General features: G+C 37.6%; 1 protein-coding gene and 1 long non-coding RNA gene across 7 annotated transcripts in view; one reads left to right on the forward strand and one right to left on the reverse strand.

The window, feature by feature from the left end:
- LOC125236967 (nephrin-like) overlaps positions 1 to 18062 on the reverse strand; it is an 835833-nt gene that overhangs the window by 713279 nt on the left and 104492 nt on the right. For all 6 annotated transcript variants that reach the window (XM_048143884.1, XM_048143886.1, XM_048143883.1 and 3 more), the window contains exon 2: positions 8199 to 8302. In XM_048143884.1, coding sequence (XP_047999841.1) covers positions 8199 to 8256 — 58 coding nt within the window. In that variant the 5' untranslated portion in view covers positions 8257 to 8302. The remainder of the gene's footprint in view (positions 1 to 8198; positions 8303 to 18062) is intronic.
- On the forward strand, positions 12436 to 17865 carry LOC125236971. The gene is made up of 3 exons (XR_007178258.1): positions 12436 to 12767; positions 13800 to 13973; positions 17165 to 17865. It is a non-coding gene; the product is annotated as an uncharacterized LOC125236971 (long non-coding RNA).

The raw sequence follows: 18062 nt of genomic DNA on the forward strand, positions 1-18062 counted from the left end.
CAAAATGTGTAGACAGAGCACATGAAACTGTTGAAGTCTCAGTGCCCATATTTCACTCCACAGTACTTATTACCCCACATTCGGTCTACTTAATCTGTCACCACAAACAAATAACAATCAAGATTAAAATATAAATAAAATGGTCTAGACACTTCATTCGTTTCGTCAACAACGTTGTTAGTATTGCAAACAAAGTCGCCATTATTTTTATAAAACGCAAACAGATCAACTAATTGTATAATATTGGCTGTGCTGACCTAAACCAATATTGGATAGAAAAATAAATCTTTTATGAAATTGCTGTGAAGGCATAAGCTGATATTTAATCGTGTGATAATTTTATAAATCTTTATTCATTTGAGTGAATGGGGTAAGGTTTTTAAAACTCAACGATGTTGCAAAGTGTTGGAGTCGATTTTTTTGTAGCCTAGATATTTGTCCCACTGCTGGACAAAGGCTTCTCCCCGTGATTTCCACAGCTTCCATTGGTGTGCTGTTTCTGGCCAATTCATCATGAAGGTGTCAAGGTCGTCCCGCCATCTCCGTCTGGGCCTGCCTCGTCCGAGCTTAATTCTAGGCATCTATTTGGTGGCTATGCTGGGCCACCTATCCGGGTGCATGCGGCAAACGTGGCCTGCCCAGTCCTACTTTAGTCTGGCGGTTGTCCCCCACATCAGTTATTCGTGTTTTGGAGCGCAGTGTAGTGTTTCGGATGCGATCCATCCTAGTAACACCTAAAATAGTGCGCTGCGTTGCTCGTCGGCAAACCTTCAATATGGACTTCTGACCCTCGGTGAATGACCACGTTTGGGCACCACCGTAGGTGAGGATAGGCAGAATACACATGTCAACGATTTTGCGCTTCAGTGAGTATTAAGTTCTGTTTTTTAATATTTCTTATAATATTAAGGGATAGTTATCTCACTTGCGAGCGAGGACCCATAAACAAGTTCAAACCACTAATCATTATAATGTATCAAAGTTTTGCCAAACTTGCAACATTTTCACAAGTCATAGTCAATACAGAACGTAGCATAGTCGGTCTGTTATAATAGGCACATGACTGAACATTTTTATTAGGTATATAACGATTTTTTAACAAGCATACGGTCCGCCTTATGGAAAGCCGTCACCGTCACCTACGGACGATTGCAACTCAAGGAGTGTCACATGCGCGTTGCCAAATCATTAGAAACTTGTACACTCCTGTTTGCTGTGTATTTAACACAGGGATAGGCGGGGGGAGGGATAAGGGAGGGGGAGGGATGGGAGGAAGATTCTAATAAATGCTGGGTTCTTTATTTATTTTTATGAGAGGCAAACCAGCAGACATGTCGCGATCACTGCCTCCCATGGAAACCGGATCACCTTCTGGTGCTTTGGGTTGGAGGTGCGTTCATTATAACATAACCACAAAATTAAAATTTTGAAAAAACCCCCGACCGCAACATAGTAGACCGATTTTCATGAAACATGGCTAAAAACATCCCGACTAACTCAGCTTTCAGACAAAAAAAAAACTAAATCTAAATCGGTTCATCCGTTCGGGAGCTACGATGCCACAGACAGACACATACACAGACAGACAGACAGACAAACAGATAGACAGACACATCAAACGTATAACAGCGTCGTTTTTGCGACGGGGGTTAATAAAATGAAGTCTCATGTTTCCATTCCTTTCCTAACACCTTTGGCGTGGAGTATAATCCTGCCAATATGGATAGAATGCGTCCAAATCGGCCTGCTATAATCTCTTTATTTTGTTCAGTTTGTAGACTACTTGTTTCGCTCTGGTAAGGAACAGAGTTAGTATAATAAGCGCACTATATCATGGCATTATTAAAACTTTTGGCAAATACCGCGAGTTGAGGGTAGTTCGCGCGTGCTCTACAGCAACGAACACAATAACAGTAGGTATGATTTAGATTTCATTATTTCATTTCCAATTAGCTACATGTGAAATAGTACACAAGTGCGAAAAAAAGGAAGTTCGAAATGAGTTGCGATAAATTCCTCTTTGGTCCTGTTTTAAAGCGACACTAGTTACGAATTTCCTTTTCGCACGTGTATCGTAAGACGTTTTACAGTACCTACAGATGCCTTCCAAACCACTTCTCGCACTAGTGCGTAAAAGAGCACCATCTTTATTGAAAATTATGTATATCTCTCATCAAATCGATCTGTATGATCGTCAAAAATTACATCATACTCTGATCATACGAGTAATTGTGTGTCCCAATTATGATCATCATTTAGAAAGGAAAATAAATGGTTCCCCTTGTTTTGGCAAAATTTTACAACCACGAATTCTTTTTAGCATAATTTATATAAGCATAAATTGTTATGGCACAGTATAGTTATTAGTGATGTTATAATTATACATTTATTTTTTCCTTTAATTATAGATATTTCTACGCCTATATAAGTAGTGTAAAAATACCTAATTTCGTATTTATTAACTTTGAATTATTAATTATAAAATTAATTACGCAAAGGAATAAAATCTTTACTTAAAACGAAATAAACAACTTAGAAAAAGAAAACAACCGTCAAAAGACTCTGTAGGCAGTGAAAGTTATTTGTTTATAGCCCGTCTCATTTAATTAAAATACCTAAAAAAGTAGACATAAACAATTTTATTGTTTTTTGTTAAAAATTTAAAGCAAATTCTCTACCTTTGACGCTCACTCTATTAACAATTTTTTAAATAAAAAATATGTCTATTGCTCACAGAGATTGTACTAAATACGTAGAGGTTTAATTAATGTATACTAATATTATAAATTGGAAAGTGTGTGTGTCTGTTTGTTTGTCCGTCTTTCACGTCGTCAAAACGGAGCAACGAATTGACGCGATTCTTTTAAGTGGAGATAATTGAAGAGATGGAGAGAGTAACATAGGCTACTTTTTGCCTCTTTTTAACGCCAGCGAAGCCGCGGGAAAAAGCTAGTTTTTTTTATAGCCTATAATGTGTCCCACTGCTGGGCAAAGGCCTCCCCTGTTTTCCGCCACTTGTCACGGCTCTGTGCATTTATAAATCACATAATTAATTTCAACATCTCAATCTAATAGCTTTTCCATAAACTCATTATTACACTCCTCAAACTTCCAAAAGTTCCAAAACCGATTCCGTCCAGTTGGTTCCAATTCCAGGTAGTCGCTCCAGCACTGTCCTAAATTGCACCTGCAAGTCGACTTGCAAGTCAACTTGCAAGTACTCCAACTGCATCGATTGTGGAGATTCAACAAGCGGTCTAAATTAATTTTGAGCCCTGAATGACTTGATTGGATAACTTTAACACGAGGTTTATTAGTTTTAGCTAAGAGGATCGAGTAGATATACCTACTGTCAAAGTAGATACGTGGAATAAACCATCTCTTGTCACAGGATAAACATTTTTGAACCTTAGACAAATCTAAATAATCAGGCCGAAAATGTTAAATATGCATTAAAATCAACAATAGTTATTTGTTATACAAGGGGGCAAAGTTGTATTTTAACGCCGAGTGTGGAATTGAAAAACGAGCAAGTGAAAGGATTCTATAGTTGAACCACGAGCGAAGCGAGTGGTTCGAGAATAGAATCCTAAACTTGCGAGTTTTTTAACACACGAGAAGGTAAATATTGTTGCACCCGAGTGTAACACAAAACTTTTCCCCTCACTATAGCGAGGAAACTACAACACAAAAAATGCGTTTATCACTGCTTCCAGTAGTTCCACAGGTGGTAAATCATCTTTATTACTAGATTCACCTACTTTTATCAACTTTAAAGCAGTCCATTTGACTTTATTCAAGGTCAATTTACTTTACCCACTAGTGGATAAAATGCGTTTTTACCCGCTGGTATTAAAGCACAAAACACGTGTTTCCAAGCTAGTGAGGGGAAAAGGTACATAAAGGTAAAGGTTTAGGTAAGTGATTTAAGAAAATTCTAACTTTCAGGCTGCATATACAGTAAAATTCCTTGTATTTACGTAGCATACTACGTGTGCTCAGAAACTTAAACTATCTGAAATTACCTTAAATGAATTTATTAGCATTATACTGTATGTCATTTGTAGTGACTTACATGAAAATGTTTTCCAGAGGCTTCTGGACTTACAGTAAAATGCATGTGAAAAACTCTGAAATTATGGCATTATCGAAAAATTTAATTTTATGGGCCGATGAAGCACCTACGAATCTGTAAAAAAAAACAAAAATTACAAAAAGTGGACTTACAGTGTTAGGCCTAACGGAGCATATTGTCGATGGCGCTTACGGCGTTATGAGCGATGTTTGTACACAAATGCGCCGCGGGACGTAAACGCCATCGAAAATAAGGTCCCTTTACCCAGATAACGTCACACATTTTTCTTTATGGTTCCAATCTACATTTTGTTCTTAGATTTTTTCTGTCTCTGCGAAGTTATAAGGACAGTCAAGTGAGCTGCAAAAGTGCTTGGCGAATTTGTCAATGAATTCAGTCATAATTTTTCTATGCAAGTTCGCAGCCGACTGTACCTCCATGTCTTTAGTTTTAGTTTAACATACATACTGTACGAAAATGAAGGAAGGAGAGTTGGTGAAATTCTTAACCCGTCACCACACGGGTAAAAGTTTTAATTTGACTATAAAGTTTAAATACTGTTAAGGATTAACTGGGGGGAAAGGTAATAGGTATTAAAGTTAGTTTTGACTGCAATTACCTTTATGAGAGTTGTTTACAAGTCGTTTCTTTAAATGCTGCAGTAAAAAGTATTTTCTAATTTGCGACACCTTTTGTTTTTATTTGTCTAGACGTTATTTTTCCAAGTTAGTGAACAACAGTTAATTGTTTGGAGTAAAATAGCTGTCATTATGAATTAGTATTACGCCAATTTGAGAATATTATAATTACTCTCATTCGAACTGGAGGGTCATTCTGTAGGTACCTATATTGGGATGAAATAAAATTGTTTTTCTTGATAATGACAGTTGTGGTTGGAACGAATATTTTTTAGTATAGGTAATTTGATGACAATTGCTCAAGGGATATGTACTTAACACAGTTATTTTTATGTAACAATCTTTTTTTAATGTTTAATTACGATGTGCTTATGTTTTTTCTAGGCAATTAATTAACAATATACGTTCTTCTTTATATCCTCCTTCTGGTGAAGGATTTCAGCACAAACTTTTCTTGTGTCATTGTGGCGTAGGTGATACGCTGACAACCTGTCACTGCAATATAACGATTTCATTTTATTCCAACCTCACTGAAGCAGTTTCGTGTGCTTTCCTGGCCATTTTGGAAATACAGACGTGAATTTATGTATGTACTTATGTAGTAAACACAGACAAAAATTATTTTAAAAGATGACAGCTCGCCTTCTGTAGGTGTCAACTTCACTGTGACCCAAGTGTTTAGAAAATTGAGAGAACCGGATCTGCGTAAAATTGAATTTGTGCTCAATCCAAAGCTTATAATAAGAAGCTTTCGTGGCGCTTATATCAATGGAGTAAGATTGAAATTTGTACAGATTTTCCCATGTTATATTATAATGATTTTATGATTATTTGTGTGTGTGTGATTTTCAAACGCTCGCATAATAAGAGGGTGTGTAGGAGAAATGATTGCTACATTTAGATTTGATGGATTAATGTAACATAAGTACAAACACATCCTGATCCTGGGACCTATTCAGAGAGACGATGGCACATGGAGGATCAGGAAAAATGCCGAGATCGAGGAGCTAGTGGCCGAACCCAATATCATCGGCGAAATGAAAGCCCACAGACTTCGCTGGTTCGGACACTTAGAATGGGAAACGATCGGGCTGTCAAGAGAGCGTTCTTGGGTCGACCGGCTGGTGGCCGTCCGGCGGGTCGACCCAGGTATCGCTGGGAGGACAGTGTGGTGGCGGATCTGCGTCGGCTTCAAGTCAGTGACTGGCAAGAGGCTGCGCAGGATCGGGACAGGCGGCGGTCTCTCATTTCGGAGGCCATGATTCACTTTGGATCGTTGAGCCAAAATAGTTAGTTAAGTACATACACATACTCACGCCTGTATTCCCATTAGGGATACTTACTACCCCTAGAACACATGAAACTGCTAACGTTTCAGTGACACTTATCAATGAAGGGGTTGAAAGAAAAGGAAATTATAACATTGCAGAGAGAGGCTAGCACTCTCTCATATCCATAATGGGTTATACCTCTGCCATACACTCGACGAGCGGCGTGAGAAATAGCGAGGGAAGTAGGCAGAGGCATAGTGTGGCCGCGCTACTCATCATGCTCTTCGTCATGCTCACCGCTCCCAATTTTGTCGGTTTTTTGGCGCGAGTCGGCGGACCGACTACAACCTAGTGCGATAATCGCGCGAGTGGGGCAGTGTGTGGCCGAAGAGGGCAAGATCGCGGCAGCGCGAGGAGCATAGTGTGGCAGAGGTATTAAATGGCACACATCATCATCCTCCTTGCGTTATCCCGGCATTCGCCATTGCTCATGGGATCCTGGGGTCCACTTTGACAACTAGATCCCATGATTACCTTGGCACTAGTTTTACGAAAGCGACTGCCATCTCTGACCTTTCGAAGGGTAACTAGACCTTATTAGAATTAGTCTGGTTTTCTCACGGTGTTTCCCTTCACCGAAAAGCGACTGGCAAATATCAAATGACATTTCGCACATAAGTTCCGAAAAACTCATTGGTACGAGCCGGGGTTCGAACCCACAACCTCCGGATTGAAAGTCGCACGCTCTTACCGCTAGGCTACCAGCGCTTCAATGGGTTAAATGGCACTGAAGCGTAATAATCCATACTAATATTATAAATGGGAAAATGTGTGTGTCTGTTTGTTTGTCCGTCCTTTACGGCAAAACGGAGCGACGAATTGTCATGATTTTTTAAGTGGAGATGGAGTGACATAGGCTACTTTTTGTCTCTTTCTAACGCGAGCGAAGCCGCGGGCAGAAGCTAGTAATATAATAATAATAAATAAGTTATCGTAAAATCACGGCAATATCAATGTAGTTTACCAATTTTCGATATTGATTTAATTTACTCGAGTGTTTCAATAAACTTCATAATGACAATATTACAAATTGAAAATATAATCCTGCCTAAAACGTAAATTTGGAAATTGGAGCCAAGTTAAATAATAATTTAAGTAATTAAAATGTGGTTATCGAGTTTTGGGACAAAATAATTTTGGATTTCTTACACATGTTCTGTATAAAGTAGACCCTGTTTTGTAGACGTTATTAACTTTTAATTGTTTTGATGTGCAACGTTAATGTAATTTCAATATTTGAAGGATCAGAGATCTAATGTGAAATTCTTTGCTTATTTCGCCCTTTTTGTAATCGATTGATTGAAAGATGTATAAGTGGGTTATTTTTTTTGTTTTTCACGGGACTCCTGTGACTTGTTAGTCAACTTGTCTTTGATATATTTTTTTAGTTTTTGATCAAAAAGCATCTACCGATAGAAAGATGACATCTCACCGAAACAAGTGAAAGATTTTTTAAATTTCTTTTACTAGAAATTTATACAAATTATATTAGTCTCATCAACATCACCAGTATCATCACCAACATCATCACCATCATCATCATCATCATCACCTTACCCTTAGCAACACGGCGGCCATCTTGGTCAACGCACGCGCATATAGCACTGCACTAGCACTTCCTTACCTTCTTTATTAAGTAAACAGCGACATCTACCGTAAGAGACATGGAATCTTGCCGGATGTTTTTTTTTAGAAATTGTGCTATTTATGCATATTCGTTTAGTGTAAATATTTATTTTAGATTGAGTAGTTTCATGTGGTCTGCCTATCCCTTTATGGGGTACAGGCGTCATTGTATGTATGTATGTACGTATGTAGATATTTATTTTCATAATCATCATCAGCATCAACAGTTTCATCATCATCATCATCACAACACACTATCATCATAATTGTCATCACATCATCAGCTACCAAAATGAAACGGAAAGAAAAGACTTCGATAGCTAAGGATATGTAAAATAGGGAACAACACAAACAATTTAGAATTAACAACAAATGTAAACAAACAAATCAAATTTAAAATATGAATAAACTTAAAAACTATGTATCAAAAAGGTATGTATCAAAACTATCTACAATATTCCATTATCATCATCATCACCATCATCATCATCATCACCATCACCATCATCATCATCATCACCCACCTACCTTTTTCAGCCAAAGCGCCGGCGCAGCCCAGCAACAACACGAGCAACACGGCGGCCATCTTGTTCAACTCACGCGCACATAGCACTGCACTACCACATCCTCACCTGAAACAAAAATACAAGATTAACATGACAGAAAGGGACAAAACACTGTTTTACTAATCAGTTCAGCAACATTTTTTATTGATAAGGAGCTAAGTATGTAACGCATAGATCGAAACTCTACCCTGTTCTTCTTAGAACATTTTTAAGCACAATTCGCCCTCAGTTGTTCTTAGAACATTTTTAAGCACAATTCGCTCCGGACACATTTTAAGAGTGACAATATTATTTTCCAGATTATAGTTTTAGGACAGCGGGAATTATCTTATTTATTTTGATTCCATAGAGAATCTAGATATACAGGGTGATTTTGTAGTAGCCAAACTTTGTATTATGACTTTTGAGGTCATTACTGAAATTGCGAAAAAAAATAGTGTGTTCCATAGAAATCAGCGGCATACTCGTAACGTCAGTCGAAGTGTCTAGAACAACCAATTCTGTTTCTTAGGACTAAACTTGACCTACCAAAACATTATATTGGTTTAAACTTACACGATTTGCACTCATAATTTTAGAACTAAACGGGAACTATACTAGCAAAAGATTTTCTATATTTGCGTGAAGTCTTAAGACGATACGATACAGGTCAATTCTCCATACAAACGCTCTCGACTATTTCCTCCCTGGCTTTTGAAGATAGAGCAATGATTTTTTCAACACAGATTGTTATTATTTTTATCTGTGTCGGACCGTATTGATTTTTTTGATATTCTGCTTTTTAAAGATTCTAGAGCCAATCAAAAATTTCCAAAAACGGCCTTTTTCATTGTGGCGCAAAAAAAGGTGTGATACTCAAGATCGGTAACAATTAGCCAAAAAATCTAAACGGTCCGACACAGATTATTTCATTGTTATTCAGATTCTCAAATTTCGTTCCAATTTTAAATAAGTTTTGAAGGAGGAAACAGTCGAGAGCGGAACCTCGATTTTAAAAATTTTTTCGCAATATCTTTTAACTGAGTTGTTCTTAATGGACATTTTTGTTTTCAATAAATCTAGTCAATAACACTAGTATATTCAACTGAAATTCGCAAATTGAAAGGGGGACTCCTTTCCATTTTAGCATTTTCGCTCCCGTAGCATCTTAAAAATAAAAGCAATATTACTCGTATAGGACAATCTTTTCAAGTAGTAACTAGTATTAGTAGAACAGTCGAACAAAGTGTTTAGCTAAATTGTTGAACAACTTAGCCTCTTGTTCGTTAAATACCTAAGTTGTTGATCGGCACGAAAGTTCGGTACGAGAACTTTTAAATGAAACGAAATTTTATAGACGATTTGACAGGTTAAAACGTTCTAATAATATCCTTGTTGTTAATAAGTATTCTGGCCTATTATTCGGGAAAAAAGTTTACAAAAACAGTCAGTTCCATAATCAAGGCGAAATAATTACTTAAGGGGCTACTAAAGGAGCGACTGACAGCTCATAGGCCACGCTTGTCAATTACCTCAGCCCCCGCAAGCACGCACACATAGAAGCGCCGAAATGCGATCCGCGGAGCAATAGAGCTCCATCTAGCTTTATGAATGTAAACTACAACTATCGGTAGTCCGCCAAAGAAAAATATTTAGGCAAAATGACATAAGACAATTTCACGCTTCACAGATGGCGTTGTAACTAGTATTGTATTAAATTCGTAAGCCCAATGTCAAATAACAAAAGGAATGGTTCTTAATGTTCCTATCAAAGCTATTATACGTTATTATGGCTTATGGAGTTTTTTCTACACTCCATATTATGCGCCTTAGGAGTTTTATGGAGACAGCTATAATAACGAATTATTCTTGGGTATAGGTCTAAGTAGGTAATTCCCCTCTTACGATAAAATTTCCTTGCTACCTAGGTATCATTATATCATTAATATACGTTGTAATTGTTTTGTTTTGCTACGATAAACATCTAATTTACTTACCCTTTAGAATATACCATAACTTCTGCAACACTGCAAGCCGTGATGTAGGTAAGTGCGTTTTCACATTATCTGATCCATTATATTTACGCCGCCATCTTTGATTTTTCCTTGAAAATCCTTCCTACATCCGATGTCGGATCGGATAATGAGAAAACGCACTAAGTACCAACAGCGAGTCATTAGCCGCCTCTACAGCATTTTTTAGTTCCATTTTTCACACCCGTCGCGCCGCAGCAGCTACCAGATCTTGCTATGCCACTATGCGAAATGCAGGTGCTGCTAATGCTGCTATACAGAAACTTAGAAAACCTCTAGATTTGAAATTAATGAAAATTGGCGTTTACAGATTTTGAAAAAAAAAAAAACTTGTGGGTGCAAAAAAACTTCATTTTAATAACTGTCAAAACGAATTTCTGAACTTTTCTCTGATACGGAATTAATATGAAATTGAGTCTCACTGAGGTGACAGCTAGGAACTAGAGTTGCCAAAAGCAACTATAAGTAGCTAGAGCTACTGACGCCACGGCCAACTCATTTATTTACTTTTATCATAATTATATTTATCAGACTTAATACAATTTTAATTAATTAATAACTAATAATGTTCTAACAGTTATCCGGTGCTTTATTTCTGTATGATATAGGACCTACATTACTACCTATATAAGTCCGGAAACTCGTACACTCCTTTGAAATTTCGACATGAAAAGAAATATCCTAGTATGCAAACTTGTGCTTAAAAAAACACGAAGTGTTTAAAAAATGGTAACGAAGTGGAAAAATTAAATTTGAGACGCTTTTTTTTTTGGAAAACATTAAGTGGGCCATTTTTTTTTTCAAAGTTGTCCAGGGTCTCTTTTTTTTGTAACATTTTTTACGCGGTTAATACTCAGAATCGCGAGGTTTTTCGATCCTAATAGGAGGAAAAAATGTCCCAAGATTTCCATACATTTTTTCGAACCTTCCATTCCGTTATCACCATACAATATGTATGAAAATATGGTAACGGAATGGGAAAAAAACCTTGGGACACTTTTTTTCTCCTATTAGAATGATAGAGCTCGCGATTCTGAGTGGAATCTACGTAAAAAATTCTAAATCAAAAAAAAAGTGGAGTGGACAAGTTTGAAAAAAAATGGCCAAGTATACCTATTTTCGAAAAAAAAATATTTGAATCTTTATTCACTAAAATGCCTCATTACGATACAAATGCGGAAAAAAGGACTACATTTTTCAGTACATGTGGCTCTCTGAAATTTCGATCTGACAAAAATGGCCCACTTCTCTCACTAGTGTAATATAAAAGCACCGTCTGTAGACTGCTGAAATAATACATTACAAGTGCAAAAAAATAGACGTTCGAAAGGAGTGGCGAAGTGATACTGAACAATACTGAAGTTAATTTTAACTAATAATGTAATGTTATTTATTATATAATTCCTTTAATATAATAAAAAAAATGTTAAGATAAAATTAACTACGTTCGATTAATATTAACTCAGTAACGATGTGACAGTATGTATAAATATATAATTATATATATTTGAACTTTGACTTTACCTTCGAAAATTTTTCATAAATGGCGACCACGGATTTTAGAACCACGTTATGAGATAAAAAGTCCTAGGCCTAATGATAACATATTGATAGCTAAATTCCAATTTAATTTATTTTGTTCAGGACCAGGAAGTTCAATTCCTGAAATGTTGAAATCCCAAGCGTTGACTTTCCCGGAATGTTTAATTTTTTACTTTAGCAAAATGTCGAATTCTTATTTTGTTGAAATATTATACTTTCTCTGCATACAAAGTTTTAGTTAGTTATTTTTTTAACTTCATTCAATATCTTTTAGAACTGACTGGACGCCACCTAACTCACAGGCACCTAAGGTACAACGCAAACACCGATCAACATAGACTTACATTACAGTCATTATAAATATATTGTCTTCGGTTAGGGCGATAGTTATTTTATTACTCGTGAAATAAAACTAGCTTTTAATGTCGTCGTCGGAAAACGTCAGGATATAATGATATTGACAAGTAAATTATATAAATACGCTATATATATATATATATATATTGTCCTCCTTTCGGCCATTGTTGATCAGGCTGAAATCCGCATCAATTGTTGATCTGCCTTTACGGGCCTGTTACTAAGGAAGTTTTGATTTTATCGTGCTAATATTGCTATACATTAATTCTCCTCCTTGCAACGCTGTGCCTAAGTGTGCCACAAAGCCTCTAACTCGTCATGCACTGGCACGGCGGTTGTTGATCTTGTAACCGCCTTTTTTTTACACACAATAATACTTTGTTGATCAATATAAACATTTCTTGATCAACATTTACTGCGGAATCTAGTATTTTGAAAACGGCGCGGCGCAACGGCAACGTCGCAAAAATGAAACGGAAGTATATTAAAGTGCGATGGGGCTACGTACGCAAGTTTACTGCGTTTTCTGACTCGGTCTGTCATTAGTCTATTTTCGTGCAGTGGACATGTTTTGCAGTTGGATTTGGGTTGGTTAGAAAAATGGAAGACACAACAAGTAGGTAAGTAACTTTAATTTGAATTAAAGACATTAAAGTACTATACATATTTTATTGAATGTTACCTTTATTTTCGTAAATTACGAATACAACTAATAAGTAATAACAAACATGCGTTACCGCGCGTGTGTTGGTGTTCGACGCACATCAAACGAGCCAAATAAGTAACTATTAAGTAAACAAATACGCATTAATATTGTATTGTATACCTACTTAGATATACAAACGTATTTTTACAAGCTTTTATTTATTTTCCCCTGTCTCGTTATATGTCTGTCTGTAAGTAATCAAATCTTGCAATTTAAATTTGATACACTTTGAAATTTGACTGAACTTTGAAATTTTGTATGCATGTATAACTAGGATGACAATGCAATAGTATTATGACAAAGAGCTGATCTGATGATGGAGCTGGAAGGTGACCATAGGAACTCTGTGATTAAACAACCAAACACCGTCGTGTTTGGGTTTTTTAGAATTGCCTCAATGATTATAAGTTAACCATGGGAAGGAAAGTACAGTCAGCCAAAAAGCTTGTGTCAAAAATGAAATTTCTGTTAAAAAGCTTACTTGTTGTATGAAATGTCTAATTTTTAACCCCCGACGCAAAAACAACGGTTTGTTATAAGTGTGACGTGTCTGACTGTCTGTCTGTCTGTCTGTTTGTCTGTCTGTCTGTCTGTGGCATCGTAGCTCCTAAACGGATGAACCGATTTAGATTTCGTTTTTTTTTGTTTGAAAGCTGAGTTAGTCGGGAGTATTCTCAGCCATGTTTCATGAAAATCGGTCCACTATGTCGCGGACGGGGGTTTTTCAAATTTTTAATTTTGTGGTTATAATCGCTGTTGCTTTATAATCCTCTTCACAATCGAGTCTAGGTTAAAGATAGGCTTAAATTTTTGCATCTTTATGTAATTGAATAAGATGAAAAAATGTAAACATTTATCTTTGATCAAAAATATGTAGGTACCATGTACACTGCCTATTCGCAATTTCCGACTTATTAAACAGACTAAAACCATTCTTTTTTTCTAGGTGCCTGTTCAAACACCAGGATTATGTCACCAATATTATACCCTGATTCACTATCTGAAACATCTTCGATAGTGCCAATTGCGAAGGAAATTAAAATAAGTACCTAATACAGATATACTACGTGATTACGCAATGATTCGGGATTCTGAATCTGAAACTGATGTCGATATGCAGGTGGGTACTACCTATTTATGCTAACTAACCTCTTAAAAGTAGGCACAATGCTATGTTGTACAGTTAGTTTGTCACTTGAATAAGAATATTTTATTCGCATATGTAAATGTGGTAAACAAGTGGGTATAGATATTATGGTGCTACCATAGGTACCATCACATGACAAAAATTTACTTTCCAAGTTTTTACATATGTATTTTTGTTCGATCCATGTATATTATAACCAGACATCAATAAAATAATTATAATAGCATTTTCGGCGGCCGGCGGCATTAGCGGCCGTGTTGTGTTAACAGAATAAAATTGGTATATAGACAATTCCAAAAATGGTTAAATAAGGTAAATTTCAGTGGTGGTACGGCCTTACAAGCCCAAAAGCCTGGCTTGTCTTAGTTAAAATGATTATTAACTACATACGTAAGTAAGACTAACAATTTTAAAGTCAACAAAAATGCACGCGTTACTTATTAGACAACTGGCGATGGCGCTAAAAGTTTTGTATGGTGCCATTTGCATACTTGGCTTGGACTAACAATTTTAAACCCGACTTAAATACGCGCGCTACTTGGTTCGGGAGAATAGATCACAGGCACTGTAAAGCCTGGCAGGCCTATGAAGTTAGGCATCATGGTCTGTGAAATGCGTAATGTTGGCGCGTGAGCGGCGGCGGTGCTGCGCTGCTTCTGTGATTGACTTCGTTTATGTTTTCAGTTACTTGTTGAGATTATATTATTGTCATTATTGAGTGATTAGATAAATAAGTAGAGCATGAAGGAGGTAGGGCATACTGAAGAAGGTAGGGCATAGCGAATGATATTCCGCTTTGTGTGGTAGGGCACAGCACAGCGCATATCGTCTCGCTCGAATCTAGAGCAGAGCTCAACTGGGGTAGTACCTCCGCCTTAGAGAAGACCGCAGCCAAATAGCACTAGACCCTACGCATAGTGTTGTGTTCCTGTCGGTGAGTAAGGCTGCCAGAGCTCAACGAGGGTGCGGTGAGCTGATGACGGGAGGACTTACGGAACTAACTTGTTCCGTCTATTGTCCTTTGAGTCGTCGGCAACCCGAACCCTCCTTAGAACTTGTACACTCCTTTTTGCTGTGTACTTAACACAGCAAAAGGGAATGTACAAGTTTCTAATGGGGTGGCAACGCGTATGTGACACTGTTTGAGTTGCAGGCGTCCATAGGTTACGGTGACCGCTTTACATCAGGCGGGCCGTATGATTGTTTGCCACCGACGTAGTATTAAAAAAAAAGTGAAATAAATGTTACAATTGATGAAGTTCAGCGTGATGAGCTTAAAATGTGTGCACGTTTTTATTAACGGCGAAAGGGTACGTCAAAGTTGGTATTTTTACCAAAACCAACGCCTGACTTGACTTCCTGGATATTTCTTACAGTCTCAAAATCCAATGCTTAAAACACATTCGTTGTACTTACAGTCTTCATCAGATATATCAGGCCCCGTAGCCGAATTGCATTTCTCCGACGCCAAACGAAAACGAAACGTAGTCCGGCTCTGTCTCGCCAATATGCAAGAGCGATAGGGATAGATATCTACTAGCGTTTCGTTTCGTGAGCGTTTCGTAAGCGTTTGTGCCATTAGCTACGCAACCAGAGATGCAAAGGCCCTCACAAGACTCTAAGGCAGCGTCCACACTCATGAGACGCATGTCTTGCGGCGCGGAATGGACGTCTCCGCTACGCCGCCCGAATGTAATTCAAAAAACGTCTCCTCAGTACATTTTGTATAGGAAGGACGCAAGACGCGCCCCAGGCGGCGTGGCGGCGGCCTGGCGTGCGCCGCACCGCCGCAAGACTTGCGTCTCATGAGTGTGAATGGTCCCTAACGCCTTGGTAATAGAGGCGTGTTCAGATATTTGTGAGCGCCTTCACAGCTCTGATATATCTGATGGCGACTGTAGGTTATTCTCATACAATAAATTATATTGTTAGTGCTAGGCTTGTATTGTAGGTACATACATATTGTACTTGTAGCATACCTACTGTGTACTCGCCAGTTCACACTCCACACACCGGTTGGTGCACATTACACATTATGAGGAGAAAAAATTAAGTAATTAAAATGAATAACAAAACGATTTTTAGGATTCTATACCTACCAAAGGGTAAAACGGGAACCTATTTCTAACACTTCGCAGTCCGTCCGTCTGTCACTGCTGTTGTATCTCATGATCCATGATAATTAGTCAGTTGAAATGTTCACAGATGATGTACTTCTGTTGCTGCTAAAACAACAAGTACTAAACACATAATAAAATCAATATTTAAGGGGGTTCCATACAAAAAAAACATTAGTTTTTTTCGCTGTTTTTTTATAGATAATCGTATGGAACCCTTTGCGCGATTTCGACTCACACTTAGCGAATTTTTATTAGGGTTCCGTACCAAAAGGGTACGACCGTCTGTCACCAGGTGTAGGTATCTCATGAACCGTGATAGCTCGACAGTTGAAATTTTTACAGATGATGTACCTATTTCTGTTGCTGCTATAACAACAAGTACTGAAAACATAAGAAAATTTATAATTAAAGGGTCTTTCATACAACAAACATAATTTTATTGCCGTTTTTGTAGATAATGACACGCAACTCTTCGTGCGCGAGTCCGACTCGCACTTGGCCGGTTTTATATTTAATAGTGTGGCTCAGAAATACGAAGCTATATCTTTAGGCTAGCCTTTTTAGGCAACCCTAGGCACGCCACGTAAATATAAACATAATGTTCGATTTCGGTTCGATTCGGATTCGAACTGAGGAGCTTCAGCTTCATAGGCAGCGTCACTACCCACTAAGCTAACCGGTCGTCTAAACCCAATTGTTCTTTACTCGTTCATATACCGGACGCTCTCTCTGTCGGTTCCAGCGGGAGAACAACAATTTTAATGTACGAGTAGTTTCTTTTTTCGAGAGCAACGTAAATATAATCTCTAATATAGAGATTTCAGGATTATCAATATTTCTAAATTTAGGCGAAGTTTCTGACAATGAAGTAGTCTCCATATCAGATTTAAATTCAATCGACCCTATGCGCCTTGACCAGGTAAAAAATATTTTATTATTAGGTATTACCTATCCTAGACATAACATGGCATAGCAATAAAAAGTCTAGTAATTTAAAAGTGTATTAATACCTACATAGTAATAAATGGTAATTTTTATTTTCAGGGGACAGAGGATTATCCGGAATTATTAAACAAAGAGAAGAAACCAAGAAAAAAGCGAAGAAGGGCATGTCGCACCTTAACTTCAACCCAAAAACTCGATTCCGAAACTGATACACAGGATTTTTCTCCCAGTGATGGCTCAGATTTTGACCCGGATTCAGCCAGTCGATTTAGTGATGACTCAATGCATTTTATTATTACTTAGCAATATGCATTTGTAAGAAAACAACTCCTCGAACTGCTGCATGACACTTGCAGTCGAGGGTACCTTGCAAATGCATACTGTTGAGTGACACCGTCTGCCGTTCCCGCCTGCCGCTGCCATCGCTGTCGTATGTGTTTAAACGTGTTATGCTTAAGTCCATGTAATTACCACTATCCACCGCCCTACTCGGCTGTCAATGTTGGTATAATAAGACCTCAGATTACGACAAAGTTTTTTTCTTGCATGTCACTCGGAATGCGTTAGCAGTGGACTGTAGCAAAACACTTAAACATTTACAATGGTAACGTTATGGCGGGTAAAAACACTATTTTTACAGTTTTGTTACATTTTTCTGTGAAAAGGGTGTCTTATTCATCTACATAGTGAAATAATAAAAAATCACTTTTAAAATTGTGTCGCTAACTTCAAACTCGGGTAAATCCATTCTGCTTTAAGGTTGATTATGTATAATAGTTATTTGTTTTACAAGGGGGCAATGTAGTTGTTTAACCGCACGTGCCAATATTGATACCTGAGCAAGCGAAAGATTCCAATATTGAACCGCGAGCGTAGCGAGTGGCTCAAAAAGTGGAATCTTGAGCGTTACGAGGGTATCAAGGCACGAAGGTTAAACAAACTTTGCCACCGAGTGAAACACAAAATTTTTCACTACACCAAGACTATGAAAATGTGC

Source organism: Leguminivora glycinivorella, chromosome 20 (assembly GCF_023078275.1).
Source record: "Leguminivora glycinivorella isolate SPB_JAAS2020 chromosome 20, LegGlyc_1.1, whole genome shotgun sequence".
In the NCBI taxonomy this organism is placed as follows: domain Eukaryota; kingdom Metazoa; phylum Arthropoda; class Insecta; order Lepidoptera; family Tortricidae; genus Leguminivora; species Leguminivora glycinivorella.